The sequence below is a fragment of the Solanum verrucosum genome, unplaced genomic scaffold (genome assembly GCF_900185275.1).
Source record: "Solanum verrucosum unplaced genomic scaffold, falcon-dt-bn FXZP01000064.1, whole genome shotgun sequence".
Taxonomy (NCBI): Eukaryota; Viridiplantae; Streptophyta; class Magnoliopsida; order Solanales; family Solanaceae; genus Solanum; species Solanum verrucosum.
This window is the reverse complement of record NW_026020144.1, coordinates 333801-350871: the sequence shown is the minus strand read 5'-3', so window position 1 is coordinate 350871 and position 17071 is coordinate 333801. Positions and strand designations below refer to the sequence as shown.

Below are 17071 nucleotides of genomic sequence, written 5' to 3'. Positions count from 1 at the left end.
AAATCTCCTCATTTTCTTGCATTCCAGACACAAGATACTTGAAACTTGCTCTCTTGTATATGATATATGTATCAATCTTCGCTTTTACATCCGCTTTATGCGTTACGTCACTAAACTTTGATACTCTACTTTCGTTTTACTTAATCTAAAATTCTTAGATTTAAAAATATATCTTCTAACTATTGTTAAATTTACTGGGCCGCATCTCATGGATGAATACTATATCATCTTCGAGTTTTTGACCCTTTGTGTAAAAGGTTATTGTTCTTCTTGAGAATAAAAGTACAAAAAGAAAAATATGGTAGCAGTAAGTTTTTTAAAAAAAAGACAAAAAGGAAAAAAATCTTACACTTTTGGTAGCTCGAGGATTCTGTTAAAACCACATTGAAAAGTGGATACAGTGAAAAAACTAAACAAAAATTCTTTTATATAAATTTTGATTTTCATCTTGTTAAATGTATTTTTAATTTCTTACATAAAATAATACTTTATTATATTCAGAGAATTTATAGAACTACCACACTCTAAAAAAGACTAAATAAAAGTTAAAAACATTCACATCTTTTCAAATAATAGGACCCAAAAATTGAAAAAAGAGGAAAAAATTTGAAGCCGTTTGGATATGGAGAATTATTTTTTTCAATTCTTTTGAAAATATTGTTTGATTATATATTAATATTATAGTTAAAATTTACAAAATTCAAACGTAATAATTTTTTAACTTATTTTTTCAGGGATGAAAAAAGATAGAAAAAAAGAGCCGGCGGTATGTCATAGTCAAAAAAAAAAAATTCTCGAAATTTCTTTTTTAGATCATTTAATTTCCATAATAACAGAAAAAAAACACTTTTCGTCTTTCTTTAGTTACACTTTTGCTGCATAATGTTCTGCAGTTCCTTATTTTGCTCACCCACTTCTTCCCAGTTCCATCTTTTCAATTTCCCCAAACCCTAGAACTGAAAAATTTAAGTAAATGGGTCGTGTTGTTTCTTGATTTTAATAACTGGGTCGTTGTTTAATTCTCATTTTGCGTATCAGAATCTTCAAATAAGCTCATTTGCAGCAGAAAAAGGAGCAATTTTTAATATTTTTTACTTCAATACTAGTAGTTCATTCACATTGGTGGAAGTTGGTTTGTTGGCATTTGTTAGTATATGGTTTGAGTTGAAACGGGTCGGACTCTGTTCTCTATGGCTCGGCGTCATGGGTGGCAACTACCGGCTCACTCGTTTCAGGTTCTTCATTTTGCTCTTTGTTGTATTTGGATCACTTGTAAAGCTGTAATGTTGGTGTTGTTGGATCTTTTGGGGTCTTTAGAGTGGGTTTATTGGTTTCGTTTGGTGACATTGCTGATTTGTTTCTTTTAGTCAACTGCACTTTGACACTCTTTTACTTTTCCTTTTTAAGTGATGTTTTAGTTAGTTATGCTTTGTGGATTTGTGATTTGCTCAAAATTTTAGTTACATTTGCTTTGAAATTTCTAGTGTTTCACATTCTGAAAAGATGCGATCTTTAGGTTCTGAGTAGGAATAACTTGAGTTACAGTTGCTTTATTTGGATTTTTTAAAGTTGGTTTTGGGTCTGTGATGAATTTGGAGAAAAGGAGGTCAAGTTTCAGTTTGTGGTAGAAAATTTATTTGATGGGTTTCCTTATTATTATTTTTTGCTCTGATAAGTTTCTAAGTTTATGGTGATTACCCTGCATTGAGGGGGAGCCTTGGAGCAATGGTAAAGTAGTCTCCGGATGACCTATAGTTCACGGGTGATCTTAACTGATGCTTGCATCACTGTAGGATGCCTACATCACACCCCTTTGCCCTTCCTCGTACCCTGCATGAATGCGGGATGCTTAGTGCACCTGCTGCTCTTTGTATGGTGATTACCCTGCATTGTAACAAGATTAAATTTTCTGCAACTGTGACTGAGATCAAGCTTTCCATCTCTCTTAATTCAATAATGTATATCTGCTTCATACAGTTCCTTGTTGGACTAACTTTACAACTTAGTCTAAAGAGGTTTAAGCTCTGAATCACTGGATTTTCTAATGCAACTATTCTTTATGTGTACTTGTAGCTTGGTCCCCGTGATATTCTTTCTTGCGGTCCGTCAGACAAAATAAAATACTTTATTGGTTTTTTTGTGTGTTGATCAGCATGGTGCTTACTTTTGTACTCATTTTTCCATTTCTCAAGTCTCGGAATGACAAGTTTCACCTGAAGTTCTTCTGGAAGGCCCAGGCCTTACTTATTATTATTGATTAGTGACATCATATTGTATTGGCCTTTATGATTAACTAATATTGTCTGTTGTTGTTGTGCAACTTGAATCTCGTGTACTCATTATTCCATGTTGCTGTGCAGGTTGTGGCTATAACAGTTTTCTGCCTGCTATCTGTTGCCTTCTATGCATTTTTTGCTCCATTTCTAGGAAAAGACATCTTTGAGTACATAGCAATTGGTGTTTATTCCTTCTTGGTGAGTGCATTAGGGATGAAGTTGCTTGCTATTTTTCTTGCAAACACTCTATTCATGTTTCACTTTCTTGTTACTTCTTGTCATCTTTTGACTCTTGCTTTCAGGCTCTATGTGTGTTCACACTATATGTTAGATGCACAGCAATTGATCCTGCTGACCCTGGGATTCTCATTGAAGCTGACAAGTCAACAGCCTATCAATCACACAATGAAATAGAGTTGCCTGGTTAGTTTTTGGATGCAATATGATTTTCTTATTCTTCTTCCTTTGATAAAGGTAAATCTGCAACGGGATCAGAACAACCTGAAGATATATCAATTATTTTTTGGTTGGTAATTACAGACCAAGTATTGTGTCTATTAGATAAGTTGAAGATACTAGTAAACCCTTTGACCATCTAGACTTTTGAAAATATAACAGAGCAAAATTATGAGAAAGTTCAAGTTTTACTAGTACTCATGAACTGAAAAAGACTCGAGTTTTACAATAGATGAAAAAAGGGAAAAGGACTATCAAGTGTTAGTTATAAGACTTTGTCGCAGTATCTTGTTGGGGAGGGAGTGGATGAAAGATGGAACATTGGTATCCATTTGGTAATTTGACCATGATTCATCTTCTGTTGACATCTTGAACTGCTTGTGATAGGTGATATATCTGCTGCAGGGGGTCCCAGCAAGGAAGGGTTCCGAGATGGAGGAACAACTGCAAGTGATGCTTCAGGTTGCTGTGGAAGACTTGGAGGGATCCTCTGTTGTTGTTTTGTCATTGAAGACTGTCGGAAGGATGATCAGTCGCTGGAGCAGAGTGGTGATGAAGAAGTTTTGTTCTGCACATTGTGTAATGCTGAGGTATACCACTTCTCATCTGCTTCTCTCTCTAGTTTACCCTGCATCTACAGTATATCTTTCTCCTACAACTACATCCAAATGTTCAGACTTTCATTGGGTATAGTGGAGAGCATGAATAAGGTATTTTTTCCCTTATGCAGGTTCGAAAGTTCAGCAAACACTGTAGAAGTTGTGACAAATGTGTTGATGGATTTGATCATCACTGCCGTGTGAGTTCAAATATGTGTTTTCTTCTTGTTTAGTTTTCTGTTGCTCAAAATACATTGTGTTTTACTTTGACATGACATAATTATTTTAATTGGAGGAATGAGCTGAATCTGATAACCCATTTGAGGAATTCAAAATAAGGGTATATTCGGATAATATATATTATACTCCATGCTGTTAATATTGTACACCAGTTCATATCCTCCTCTTGCAGTATTGTGAATTTATGTCATTTTGGATGTGTACTTTTTACAGTGGTTGAATAATTGCGTGGGAAGGAAAAACTATATCACATTTGTGTGCCTGATGGCTTTCAGCTTTGTCTGGGTAAGTCACACTAAGATTCTTTCATTTCATCTCTTCTTTAATGTTTGACAAGGCATAATCATTTCTTTACCTTTTTAATATAAAATGCTCCTTTCATGTCAGCTTGTCTTTGAATGCGGAGTGGGCATTGCAGTCCTAGTTAGATGCTTTGTCGATAAGAAAGCTACTGAAAATCAGATAATAGAGAGGCTCGGAGAAGGATTCTCTAGACCTCCATTTGCTATTGTAGTGGTATGTAAGCTAGCTTGTTGCTTGCAGAACTATTCTGATTGTTTGTGTAGTATATGGATTTACTGCATTTTCTAATCTGTCTTTGTTAGACCTTGATTTATTGTGGGAGTTGTATCTTATACTGATCTAGTTATTAGAATCTTTAGATGCGTAATCCACTATGGTAAATTCATAAGTCTTAGGCTGGTTGAAGAATTTTTCTGAAGGAAAGATATAATAACTCTTATGTATCAAAGCCTTGACACAGCCCGTAAATTTGAAGGTGTGCCAAATCATAGTGCCAGAATCACCATATATATGACATTTAGTGCTGCTTGGAACTTGTTCCCATTGTTGCAGTCTTGTAACATTTTTTTTCTGCTTTTTCTGTGAAATGGTAAGTGTATTATAAGCATTGCAAAGAGATTCTGTAAAAGTATTTACAGTCAAAAGCAGAATTATGTCCCTTCTATTCTTTTTTTTTTGACAAAGGTAACAGAATTATGTCCCTTCTATTCTTTTTTTTTTGACAACGGTAACAGAATTATGTCCCTTCTATTCTTAAAAGGGATTCTATCAACTAAATAAAACAGTTCATCTTGATCATTAAGATAGAGTTTCCTTTATCTTCAAAGCACCTCTCGTACCTTTCCTCTAAACAGTCCACCAAATGCACACAGGGATTGTGCACCACAATTTTGTCTGTTTCTTGCAACTCCCCTAATATACCAGCTGTTTAGCAGCTCTCCAATATCTCTAGGATGCACCATTTTAGTCCACCATGTTAAAAAACAATTGCCATAATTGATCAGTGACGGACCAATGCAGAGGCAAATGATTCACTCTTTCTGGCATATTTCTCACAGAAAACATCCAGAACATAAATGGAATCCTCTTCTTTGTACGTTCTGATGTGTTAAGCAAGTATTTTGAGCCACCAACCATGAAAACACATCACCTTATAAGGAGCATTTCTCTTCCAACTCTGTCTCCAAGTCCAGAAAGCATTTTGTATGACCCTAGAGTTCATATTATCACATCATGATTTTACAGTGAAAATCATAGTCCCGATCAGTAAAAAATGAGCAAATATGCCCAATTTCCAATCATTCAGATTCCTCCTAATTGAAATCTAAACTTGCTTCTTGCATTAAGGCATGTAGAGATCTGGGAACTGTTCTTTGAGAGGAACATGGCCAATCCAGAAGGAAACTTTTCTACCATCACCAATTTAAAACCCAATATTGCACACAAATTGCAGCCTCAGGTTCCTTATGTTCTTCATAAGTTAACCCCTTAGGAAATGGTAACTTTTTTAGTAATATGATCCTTTGCTTCCATACTTTTCACAAATCACATCTTTCCGCAAAGGTTGTTCTTCTGAAATGGATTTCCAGAGCCGTTTCATCATCAAGCTGTTGTTATGATGTGTCAAATTTCTGATGCCTAAAAGCTTTCCTTTTTGTTTGTTGTTGTGGACCACCACTTCACTAAATGAAATGCCCTTTTTTCCTTGTTCTCTTTCATTCTTAGGTGCCTTTTCTTGTTCTCTTTGGGTTTAATCTTTTGTTTTCTTCTCTGTTTCAGGCCTTATGTACTGCTGTTTCACTCCTTGCAACTGTGCCTTTAGGTGAATTGTTCTTCTTCCACATTATTCTCATTCGTAAGGTATGTTCGTTCATAGCCTCATTCCTTCTCGGTTTTAAATTTGTGTATGTGCGTGCTTATATATAAAACGTATTCTGGTTCTGCTGTAATGCTGTATTACAGGGTATTACAACATATGAGTATGTTGTTGCAATGAGATCTCAAAGTGAGCCGCCTGGACCCTCTGTAGATGGAGGTGATCAGCAGAGTTTGCCATCATCACCGACCAGCTCTGCAGTGACTGCCATCAGTGGAAGAAGTTCTGTTGGGATGAGCTTGCAACATAAAGGTGCTTGGTGTACTCCTCCAAGAATCTTCATGGATCATCAGGTTACACTTCTTTCGTGCTTCTAGTTTTGTGAAGTTGATGAAGAAAGTTCTCCCTCTTTTTCTGTGGGTGGAGGATATAGGAATGGGAGGAGAATGAGTTCTGGATGAGTTTTGACTTGAGCAACTAAGCTCATCCCTTGTCCTCGAGAAAAACTGTCAAATTATAGAACTGCGTATTGCTAATTTCATTCCTCTAACCACCTTGTGCAGGACGAAATTATTCCTCATCTTCAGCCTGGGCGACTGCCATCTACTGTTGATCCTGATGCACTAGACAAGGACAAAAAGGCATCCCACCGTCCAGTCCGAATTAGTGCATGGAAGCTTGCGAAACTAGATTCTAGTGAAGCAATCAAAGCTGGTGCCAAGGCTAGAGCTTCATCATCTGTGCTACGCCCAGTTGGTGCCAAGCACAATCCATACGACGCTGATCATTTGTCCAGTGGCATGAGTGGTATAAGCAGTCCGGCAAGTACTAATCAAGGATTTTATGACAGTAATGCTAGAGCTGGGACATCAAGGTTGTCTCCTTCCAAGAGCTCATATCCGCCCAGTCGAGCCAGCAGAGAAGACATTGAAACATGTGGCCACAGCATGAGTAACTTAAGCAGTCCTCTTGCCCCTAACCGAACTCCATCTCCATTAGCACTGCAGCATCATCACCCTTCAAATAGAGACCACTTTAACCCAATATATCAGTCATCTGCAAATCAATCTCCGTGGTCAGCAAAAGCATGCCATGAGAACGAATCTCCTCCTCCTGATAATCTCTCAGAGGCATCCACTAAGAAGAACAATATGGGCATTCCAGAGAGTACAAGGTCATCGGTTTTCTGGGATCAAGAAGCCGGGCGATTTGTTACTGCTAATACTAACAGGGGTGCTGGTTCTACTTCACAAGTTTCTGGAACAGAGCTTACATACACAGGTCAATCTATATTTTTCGGAGGGCCTTTACTGAACGAGAACATGAACAGAGGGGCAAGAAGTAGCGGTACACCGTTTGCTGGTGGTCCACAGCGGAGTTACTATCAGGGTAGAACACAAAGGGGTGGTCAGCTCCCTGTATTTGTTCCTAGTGATTCCCAGCAAAATCAATTTTCTTCACGATAGTATTGTATTTGCTCCACTTGTTTTATCTTGAGATATACAGTTCGTTGTACATTTTCGTCTTCTCAAGTTATTGCTTCTACTTTCTGAACTGAGTACATTCTCCATCTTTCTTTCACAACAACATACCTGTATAATCTCAAAAAGAGTGGTCTGGAGCGTATAGAATGTACAGTGTTTCAAAGCACCACAACAACGTGCAAGTGTTATGATTGCCAATCAAGATATCTTTCTTTTTATGGCGAGTGTGGCATTGCAGACCTTATCCCTACTTCAGAGTTGGAGAGGTTATTTACTATAAATCCTTGGCTCACAGATTTAATCTTTCTTTCACGACTGTGCTAGTCGATAGGCTTATTAGCAATAAGATGAAATTGCAAGAAGAGAAATGTGTATGATCAGTGGTAGATGGAGAGTATGATTAACAGCTCCAATTGAACCACATAGCATGATAGATAGATATAATATATATGTGAATGATCATTAACCTTTTTGGACTTTATGGTGCCATATTTATCCATGACGTTATCAAAGTGGCTCAAAATTGTCTTTGTGGACTTTTTTTTTTCTTCTAAAAAAAATATTTTTAATTAGCATTTTAGCTCAAATTTATATAGAGTATTACTCGTCCTAATTAAAACTACTATTCTGTTATTTACTTTCCTTTTTATATTCATAACGTCGTTAAATCAAATCAGAGTAACTAAAATTACTTTGTTTAATTCCTTTATCCAAACTAAAGAGAAAATGAAAGAGGATATTGTTGTAAAGGAAATGACTGTCTGGCCCCTTAACTCCTTCAACGGCCTCGGTTTGGATAGAGAGCCAATCAAGAATGACAGAATAGTATACTGCTAAACTTGTTGAAAATCCTTCAAGACATGGCAGCTACACTGAGCATTCAAGGATCATGCATCATCAGAAATTCCTCCAATGCCCAGACTGAGCAGCAGGTAAAGAAGGTCTTTTTACAGATACCCATTTCAAGAAGATCTGTTATTCTCATCTCTGTGTTGCCCCTTAGCCTCAATTTGGTTCCTCAACCATCCATGGCTAGAGAGAGGCGCAATAAGAAGAACATCCCTCTTGAAGACTATCAAACTACTTGTTAGTACCTCTTTCCCAATTCATTATTACTTTTAACTTTTTTGATTCCAAAATCTTAGAAATACCTTCACATTGGGTGCAATTTCCAAGTTCTGCTATGGATAGTCTTAAAAGTTACTTACAACTTTTACCATTAGTCATGCTGCCTCCTATGTTTCAATTTGTTTGTCTTTCTTTTCAAAAAGAATGCGTCTTTAATTACTTTTTTGTGTGGTTCAACTTTTCACGTGACATGTTTAAGACTGTAAGATTAAAGTATATTTTGGTACATTCTTGGTATCTTTAGTTTAAGACTATAAGATTCAAAAGTCTTATTTAGTTTCTTACTCTGTGCCAAGTCAAAACAAAGGAGTACAAAATATGGTCACTGGTGCTAACTTATGCTTATACGATTAGCTTCTAAGTAGTGCTGGAAAAAATAATTTGTTTACTTAACAGCAAGTACTTAAGATTAATTGTCAACAGTTTGAGTTTGATGTTGTTGAGTTCCCACATTGGGTGACATGCGGAGCTTTGCTCTCCTTGTATAGGTTGGAAAATCCTTACTCGTGAGCTGATTTTTGGGATTGAGTTAGGTCCAAGATCCATTTCTTATAATGTTATTACCAATGCTCATGGTTTATCTGAAGTTGGGCTTTCATTTTATATGTCCACGCTCTGATGCCAGTATTGGGCATGTGAGGGGTGTTGAGTTCCCACATCGGGTGGGATGTGGAACTATGGTCTCCTTATATGATCTTTGATCAATCCTCACCTCATGGCTAGCTTTTGGAATTGTAGGTCCAAGGTCCATTTAGCATCAACATAATTCTTATATCTCATCCAAAGATTTGTTGACAATCTTTAAGGACTGGAAATATAATCAAATTAAATCGAATTAATGTTGTAGTTGATATATGTAATAACCCGATTGTCAATTGAAAGAGCCTGACGATATCATGGATATGAGTCCATGATTATTATCTTTATTAATGATTGCTTTTAAAGCAGCTGATGGATTGAAATACTATGATATTCTTGAAGGAAAAGGTCCTGTAGCTGAGAAGGGCTCCACTGTACAGGTTTAGTTGTCCTTCTTGAAATTTGCATACACGTCGATTTCCAGTTCAGACTGACCTATTTCTGGCTTCTCTCCTGACTCCTGTAGGTACATTTTGACTGTGTATATCGTAATATTACTGCAGTTTCAAGTCGAGAATCTAAACTGTTGGCTGGAAATCGTATCATTTCACAGGTCTGTTGTGATGACTTCTGATTAGAAATGAGTATGCTATAATTAAATTGACATCTTACTAATAGACATGTATTGCTGCCCTTGGATTACATTTATTACTGATACATATGTCTTTCTACTCTTAAGTAGCCTTACGAGTTCCAGGTTGGAGCTCCTCCAGGGAAAGAGCGGAAACGTGATTTTGTGGACAATCCAAATGGTTTATTTTCTGCTCAAGCAGCACCAAAACCTCCAAAAGCAATGTATACAATAACTGAAGGGATGAAAGTTGGAGGAAAGGTGTGATGACATTTCATTTGTGCCTAAAACGTCTTTTTCTTTGCTAATAGTTTCTTTGTGCAAACTCTAATCTCTGAAAAGTTAAGCAAAGTGTAACATAACTGACAGCTACCTCATTACTTGCTGCTTGTTTTATGGTATCTTTTGCTCAGAGGACTGTGATCGTTCCTCCAGAAGCTGGATATGGTTCAAGGGGAATGAATGAGATTCCGGTATGAACCTCACTTTGTTTCATTCTTTGTCATCTTAGTTGACGAAGTTATTATTGTGGTTTGCTTCTTTTCAAAGAAATGTCAATCAACCAAGGTCGATGAATTCACTGTATCTGTTAAATTACATTTGGTTAGAAGTGAGTTTCTCTTGAGAGTAGCTTGTGCTCAAACGACTTCGCGATCCTAGTATCTATTCCAAGGCCTAACAACATTGTTGCTTGCTTGCTTAGTAATTAGTTATGCAAGGTTCTTGAAATGACCAATTATAATATATAGCCGTTAGAGAAAACTTATCGATGCATATTACGTGTGAGTGGTTGTTTTCAGCTCCACTCACCAAACTGTGAAAAACAAAGCTATCTGCAGATTAAACAGCACTTATACTAGGAGTTCTTGGGTGAAGATGCACAGATATGTTATTCGATTTTATTGGTGTGCTTCTATTATCTTCAACTCTTTTTGGTTTCGAGATTTAATGAATATTCAACTTACATGGTGCAGCCAGGGGCTACATTCAACCTGAATATTGAACTACTGGAAGTAAAGTCACCAGAACGGAAGCAATAGGCGCCTGGACTGTACCATATGTTTTACCCCCCCCTCTTCTTCATTGTTGTAAAAGTTTTGTGTTCACTCATAAACGCCAACTGCTATGGACTCAATAGCAGTTCCCACTTAACCTTCGCGTGATTTGAACCACGACTCATTGGTTAAAAGAGACGATGCCTCGCCAACAGTGCCAGCTCCTCTCATGAACATATCTCATGATGTTTTGCTTCCCCTTCATGTTAACTGTTCAATCTTTGTTATGTAGATGGCTTCCCCTTTTTTCATGCTTCTTCATTTGTATGTAAATTTTTACTTCTTTAACTTCCCATGTTACTTGTTACTACATTTTAGATAGACATCACACTATCTCAAACCATGTTGTGTCGGATGAAGAATTGAAATAATATTTTTTTTTTCGTATGTTATTTTATTTATTATGATGATATGAGCTTAAGTGACGAAACTATGATTTACGTTTTTGTTGTCTCGTATATCATTTTATACCAAGCAACTTCATGAACAATACAAATGCTTATTCTCTCCAACTTTGATCACAAGTTTTACTCATAAATGAATTTTTAAAAGTTGGCATATTAAGAAGAATTTTTCAGGGTAGTTATATTACTTCCCTTTTCTCATTTTGATAGAGTTAATATACATTTATCTTGTCTCAATATCAAATTAATTAAAATCAATTTATAAACTATTTGCGTAAAGTATGCTCATACATTTATCCTAATTTAAATCAATTAGTATTACTTGTTGTACTTATTCTTATTTTATTGATTTAAAAAAAAAAATACATAAATCTTACTCTTAACTTAAAGATAAAAATAATTGTTTTCAAGTAATATATAGAAGGTTTTTCTTTAAAATAAAAAAAGTTAAATGGATGAAAAGTAAGGAAATGGAAGTACAGGGTAAAAATGAAATGCTAAGTATTAGTAGGAGGGCTTTATATTTTAGGCAGATCGGTCTCACTTCTTTCTCAGTAGACAGTAGCGTTCAACTCCGACGATGGTCTCCTTCTCCATTTGATATTTCCCCGATCTGATAGCCGGAGTAGTATAACGGATAAAGCTAAAAGGAAGAATCGGAAAATGACGATTCGTTTCTATTTGTTGTTTTCGTTTTTCGTTTTACTTGCTCAATGGTCGCCTGCACTTTCCGATCTAGTCATCTCCAAACTTGATCGAAAGGTACGTACGTCTCTGATTGGTGTTCAATTTGGTTTTGCTTCGTTAATGTATAAATGTGCTACTCTCTTCCCTATGATATTAAGGCTAATTGGATTATATGATAAGATCTAGTCGTTGGTAGTGCAACATTTTGGGAGAATTTGCTAAATATTTTGGTTTGCAAACCTTTGTTGATACCTGCTGCTGGTGGAAGGTGGCAGGTATCCGTGGAATTAGTTGAGGTAAATAAAACTGGCAAATGTTGTAAGAGGAATTATATAGTCAATTAATCTCAACACAAGTGCTATTTTTTGCTTTCCCTTGCATTGGCAACAAAGGGAGCTGACACTTTTCTTCAAAAAAATGCGCTTTTTTGGGATTGGCAAACTTGAAGTGTTTAATTGTTTTGCATGCTATTATAACTTATAGTGCTCTAACAGTGTGTAATTTGACGCGGATCCCCTTTTACTTTTTCTTTTCTTTGTGTTTGTTCTCAAGCTCAGAGCAAGTTGAATGAGACATAGAATGTGAGGTCATAGTAGAGTAATGATAATCTTCACCCTTTTGTTGTGTAATTATTTTAATGATGCAGGAGCACAGTTTGATAATATTTTTGATTGTCATGGTTTCCACTTGGATTAGCAGTCATTTCACATCTTCGTGTCGTTTGAAAAAGAAAAACTGAGCTGTTAATTAGACTATTGGTTCTAAATTGCAATTATTCATTCATACATGCTTACTTCTGGCTGTCATGTATCTTGTATTGCAGATTGACCTAACCTCTCAAGTAGTGCGTGTGACTGCAAATTTGAAGGTTAGTGGTAATTGCTTGCGTTTTTTGAGATTCTGGACAAGCTTGTTGAATATTCCAAACTACAGATAACGGATTTAATAGTCTATTTACTTTAACCGAGAAGCAGTTAATGTATTTGAGAATTTGCAAAATTTAATGACTTAGTGCTACTATTTAACTAGTGATGCTTGTATTATTTCTTATTTGTTTGGTCAGATAGAAAACACTGGTAATGATCCAATTTCAGAGGTTTTGTTACCATTTGGAGATCACCAGGCAAAAGATTTAGCATATTTAGTGGCAACAACCAGTGAAGGAAAAGGGAAAACTAAAACTTCTTCCAGTAGCCTACCTATCAAAGTTGTTAACCCTGAAGGCATGCCACCATCATTGACTTGGTACTCTGTTTCCCTACCGAAGGAGCTGGCAAAGGGGCAGAGCCTGAATTTGGAAGTCAGGACTGCATTTACGCATGCACTACAGCCATTTCCTGAGAAAATTACTCAAGCTGATATCCAGCTTCTTGTGTTCCAGGAGAGTGCCTACTATATTTCTCCTTATGCAGTTAATGTCCAATCTCTCAGTGTCAAATTACCCGAACCAAAAGTCGAATCATACACTAAGTTAGAGAACACCAAATTTTCTGGTTCAGAAATTAAATATGGACCTTATGAGAATCTTCCTCCTTTCTCATTCTCGCATATAGCAGTACACTTCGTGAGCAATAAGCCATTCGCAGTTGCCCAGGAGTTAGTGCGAGAGATTGAAGTCTCACATTGGGGAAATGTTCAGATCACAGAGCATTACAACCTTGTCAATGCTGGTGCCAGAAGCAGTGGGGAGTTTTCAAGGTACTATAATATTTTCTGATTAAGTTCAAGAATTATTAAGCTGTGGTTATATTTGACCAGGAAGTCTCCCACTTTTAACATCACAGGCTAGAGTACCAGGCCCGACCACATCTCAGAGGTGCATCGTCATTCGGACATCTTGTTGCCAAATTGCCTCCAAGAGCCCATTCCATTTATTACAGAGATGAAATTGGCAATATATCAACATCCAATTTATGGGGTGACTCATCAAAGGTTAGAAGACATACTTTCTGAAGCTTTCATGTGGCTTGTGTCTAGCTTAACACTATGCTCTCTGTTCGCAGACATTGCTACAAATTGAACCTAGGTATCCAATGTTTGGTGGCTGGAAAACTTCTTTTACCATCGGCTATGGGCTGCCCCTTAAGGACTATTTGTTCCGTGCAGAGGGGAAACGTTTCTTAAATATATCTTTTGGTTGCCCAATTGAGGAGGTGGTAGTTGAAAACCTTGTTGTGAAGGTAATACTTCTATAAGAACTGAATAGTCTTTAATTCCATATCTTTAATGATGTAATTTAGTGTTATCACAAGAATCTAAATATGATTTCTTTCGAAGATTTTGATAAATTTCATGCAAAAGAGGGCTTATGGTATAGTGTGATTGTATGGGCCTTTAATTTTTTTTTTCTTGAAAAATTCTTCAAGATAACGATGGAATTGTTTTGTGGAGAACAGGTTGTTCTGCCAGAAGGTTCAAAGGATATTTCTGTCTCGGTCCCTTTTCCTGTCAAAGAGTCAAGAGAGGTATGAGTAAATCTTAGTTTGTCTCCTCTGAAGTTCCTCTTGTATGATAACCTTTATTCCTCTAACTTTCTATTACTTCTTATGTTTTATTTGCAGATGAAATTTTCCCATTTGGATATGATTGGTAGACCAGTGGTTGTTCTTGAAAAGACCAATGCTGTGCATGAGCATAACCAATATTTCCAGGTATATAAGTTCATCTACAATGCTGTTGAAAGAACTGTATGTGAGAAGCATTGCATACGATCCTAGCTAAGCCAAGTCCATTTTGGGCATGAGTTAACCGGGCGTAGGTAGAATAGTTCAGTTTTGACAGAGCCTCAAATATAAGGATTAGACTTGGTTCAATCTGAAAGGTTGAATGGTGGAATTTGAGCCGAATCTGAGCTAGATCATCCAGAGAAACCTTTTGGATCTAAGATTCAACATTTTAGTTGAACGAGAGAGAGTAAAGAGTTCAGTACTAAAGGAGGATGACTACCCGCCCCCCCCCCCCCAAAAAAAAAAGAAAAAAGAAAAAAACTGGGGGAGAAAAGGGAAGAAGAGAGACTAGAAAGAAAATTACAGTAGTGATCTTACTGACGGTAAGATCTCCAGGCAAAATCTTGGCTGTTGGTCTATTATACAAGAACAAACTAATTACAATGGGGTACAGACATGGGTGGAATATCCTCTATGAAATGGAGATTTTACATATCAGACTGTAGGCTTTAAATGGTGTGTCATATCATATCCAGTCAAAACAAGCATTTCAGCATATGTTTGCTTGCATCTGGCTTATTCACATGCTACCCTATGCATATTTGTACTGGATCAAGTTATTTAGGACAAATATTATCATCCTCCAGAAGAAAGAATGATGGAATTTTTAAATAAGAACCACTTGTAGCTGTGCTTTTGTGACCAAGCGAAATTGTAATACTCGTATTGCAACTTATCTCGTTGAACTCAGAGCATAAGACAAGATCCCATTGCATCATATCCCTAATATCAACTATGATATGTAACCTATCAATTTGATAGGCATATACTCACAATGATGTAACATGTTGGAGAGTATCAATATAAGTTAAAATTATTTAATTAAGCCTTACATCTTTCACTCTGATTTAAGTTTGGGCTAATTGGTTATTAGAAGAACAATTGTGTTGATTAAGTTTCCTTACTCTATCTATTTTGGTCAATAAGAAAGCCCAGTACGTCTTAGCTGAGCCAACTCATGACTTCAAGATCTCTTCTTTGTTACTCTACCTTTATGACGGAAAGTTCAGGTGTCTGCTTGGGGGGTTTAATGCCTGAAGGAAGTCTTCAGAAATCAAATAAGAACAATGATTGTCTCCTTTAAAGGGGATAAGGCTTGTTGAATCATGAATGTGTTTGGGATCTTGTCAGGGTCTCCATGCTTCTTTCATTTCCTTTCCTTTTTGTGGTTTTCTTAAGGGATTGGGAATAATTAATGCTTGTCTCACCATTCTGAGGTTTCATTGACATCCATTATATAGATTTAGAGTTCAATTGCCATGCAGAAAGTTCCTGTCCTGATCTGGGAAAACAAATCTTTTCCTTCTTGCTATCTTCTTTTCAGCCACTGGATGGGCAATACCACACATTACATCAATTCTTCTCCTTTTTCTATCTCACTTTTGGCTCTCTTTTTATGTTAAGACTTTCTGGTTCACTTATGATGGCCGCTCTATCTGGGAATTACAATTCTTAAAAATCTGATCATGTGATATAGCTTGTGAGTAGAACTTTCTCTGCATGGCCTGGATCACATTACTTTCCCTGTTTTAGCTTATGTGTATGTAGCAACTGACAGATGAAGCTTTGGTGACAGGTCTATTACAGGTTCAGCAATCTGTCACTGCTTAGAGAACCAATGATGTTAATTTCTGGATTTTTCTTCTTATTCGTTGCATGTATCATATATATGCATGCGGACTTGACAATCTCGAAGTCTTCTCCTTCTTATCTTGCAAAACTGCAGTGGGATGAGGTATGCTAGTAGTAGTATAACTACTTATTTTGTGTCAGTATTACAGAAAATAACTTCAATTTTTTCCTTTGGTGTTTTCAGGTGCAGACTGCTCTTCAGCAGATCCAGAGTATAATGAACCGTTGTTTAGGCATTCACGATAAACTTGAAGCATCATTACGAGAGCTGTCAAGGACTGGTGATGTGCAAGCATGCAAAGCTGCTCGTAAATCAGCTGATAATATGTGGAAGGAACTTTCGAAGGATTTAAAGCCTTCACTCTCATTTTTGCAGTCTTCTCCGCTGTCTGCTTCATTATATTCGAAGGTTTGTGTCTATCTATTCAGTTCTTGCGGATAGAATTTACCCATAGATGGTCGGCCCCATCTTATCTAATGAACTCCTTGTCATTACAAACTTCAAATTTGCCTTGGAATGACAACTTTATTGTCCTTAATCCATTGGTGCTAAAGCTATGTGGCTGTTTTATGAAGGTTGAGGATCTTGTTGCAAAGGAGAAAGAGCTGCAGGAGAAGCTGATAGTGAAACACACCACAGTTACAGATAGTTATGAAAAGAAGTCTGGTGGTCGGGATATTGAGAACCGTATTGCACCAATTCAGCAAAGAATTACAGCGTTGAGACAGGAAGTTGATGATCTTCTGGAAATAATTGATGAGATATAATATCAGTGCAGACAGACAACATTGATCCATTAATGGCTAAATTTTTGTTGTGAGGTGAACAACAGAAGTAGGATCATTTTGAGAGTTTAGTTGATGCAGCTATATGTTGAGAACTTTGTAGTTGTAGGTTCTTGCCGCGGCCATTTGGCTTTGTCCTGCTGCCGAATCTCTTTTGTTGACAATCAAATGACTGCTGTAGACAACTGTTTTCATATATATATATTGAGTAGTTAAGTTTATGTTTTTCTAGCGTAATTGGGCTCAAAGATTACCAAATTTCTAGTTCT

General features: G+C 36.7%; 3 protein-coding genes across 4 annotated transcripts; all 3 read left to right on the top strand.

The window, feature by feature from the left end:
* The first annotated feature begins 853 nt into the window (after nt 1-853).
* Nucleotides 854-7185, top strand: LOC125827792 (protein S-acyltransferase 21). Of its 2 annotated transcripts, none has more exons than XM_049507130.1 (10): nt 854-1235; nt 2361-2474; nt 2579-2699; nt 3138-3322; nt 3463-3531; nt 3785-3856; nt 3959-4087; nt 5654-5734; nt 5837-6043; nt 6254-7185. In XM_049507130.1, exons 1-10 carry the CDS (start codon nt 1191-1193, stop codon nt 7154-7156), a joined length of 1926 nt encoding a protein of 641 aa, XP_049363087.1. In that variant the 5' UTR covers nt 854-1190; the 3' UTR covers nt 7157-7185. The 2 variants fall into 2 exon arrangements, with proteins under 2 accessions (XP_049363087.1, XP_049363086.1); XM_049507129.1 differs by having other exon boundaries at nt 3120-3322.
* An 849-nt stretch (nt 7186-8034) lies between these two features.
* LOC125827630 (peptidyl-prolyl cis-trans isomerase FKBP18, chloroplastic) lies at nt 8035-10860 on the top strand. Its single transcript, XM_049506937.1, has 6 exons — nt 8035-8260; nt 9251-9321; nt 9408-9494; nt 9624-9773; nt 9926-9985; nt 10487-10860. The coding sequence occupies exons 1-6, from the start codon at nt 8035-8037 to the stop codon at nt 10550-10552; spliced, it is 660 nt and encodes a 219-aa protein (XP_049362894.1). The 3' UTR covers nt 10553-10860.
* A 655-nt stretch (nt 10861-11515) lies between these two features.
* On the top strand, nt 11516-17026 carry LOC125827574 (dolichyl-diphosphooligosaccharide--protein glycosyltransferase subunit 1A). Its single transcript, XM_049506872.1, has 10 exons — nt 11516-11733; nt 12482-12526; nt 12722-13356; nt 13443-13590; nt 13662-13838; nt 14055-14123; nt 14220-14309; nt 15961-16119; nt 16201-16425; nt 16593-17026. The coding sequence occupies exons 1-10, from the start codon at nt 11635-11637 to the stop codon at nt 16782-16784; spliced, it is 1839 nt and encodes a 612-aa protein (XP_049362829.1). The 5' UTR covers nt 11516-11634; the 3' UTR covers nt 16785-17026.
* Nucleotides 17027-17071: the final 45 nt, after the last annotated feature.

Excerpts from the sequence above, each read along its gene's own strand:
- LOC125827630 (XM_049506937.1), top strand. The coding sequence starts at position 8,035 with ATGGCAGCTACACTGAGCATTCAAGGATCATGCATCATCAGAAATTCC. Across the intron at positions 9,322-9,407 it reads AGAAGGGCTCCACTGTACAG|GTACATTTTGACTGTGTATA; the intron begins GTTTAGTTGTCC and ends TGACTCCTGTAG. Across the intron at positions 9,495-9,623 it reads GAAATCGTATCATTTCACAG|CCTTACGAGTTCCAGGTTGG; the intron begins GTCTGTTGTGAT and ends ACTCTTAAGTAG.
- LOC125827574 (XM_049506872.1), top strand. The coding sequence starts at position 11,635 with ATGACGATTCGTTTCTATTTGTTGTTTTCGTTTTTCGTTTTACTTGCT. Across the intron at positions 13,357-13,442 it reads AGCAGTGGGGAGTTTTCAAG|GCTAGAGTACCAGGCCCGAC; the intron begins GTACTATAATAT and ends TTAACATCACAG. Across the intron at positions 16,120-16,200 it reads CAAAACTGCAGTGGGATGAG|GTGCAGACTGCTCTTCAGCA; the intron begins GTATGCTAGTAG and ends TGGTGTTTTCAG.
- LOC125827792 (XM_049507129.1), top strand. The coding sequence starts at position 1,191 with ATGGCTCGGCGTCATGGGTGGCAACTACCGGCTCACTCGTTTCAG. Across the intron at positions 1,236-2,360 it reads TACCGGCTCACTCGTTTCAG|GTTGTGGCTATAACAGTTTT; the intron begins GTTCTTCATTTT and ends GTTGCTGTGCAG. Across the intron at positions 3,857-3,958 it reads TGGCTTTCAGCTTTGTCTGG|CTTGTCTTTGAATGCGGAGT; the intron begins GTAAGTCACACT and ends CTTTCATGTCAG.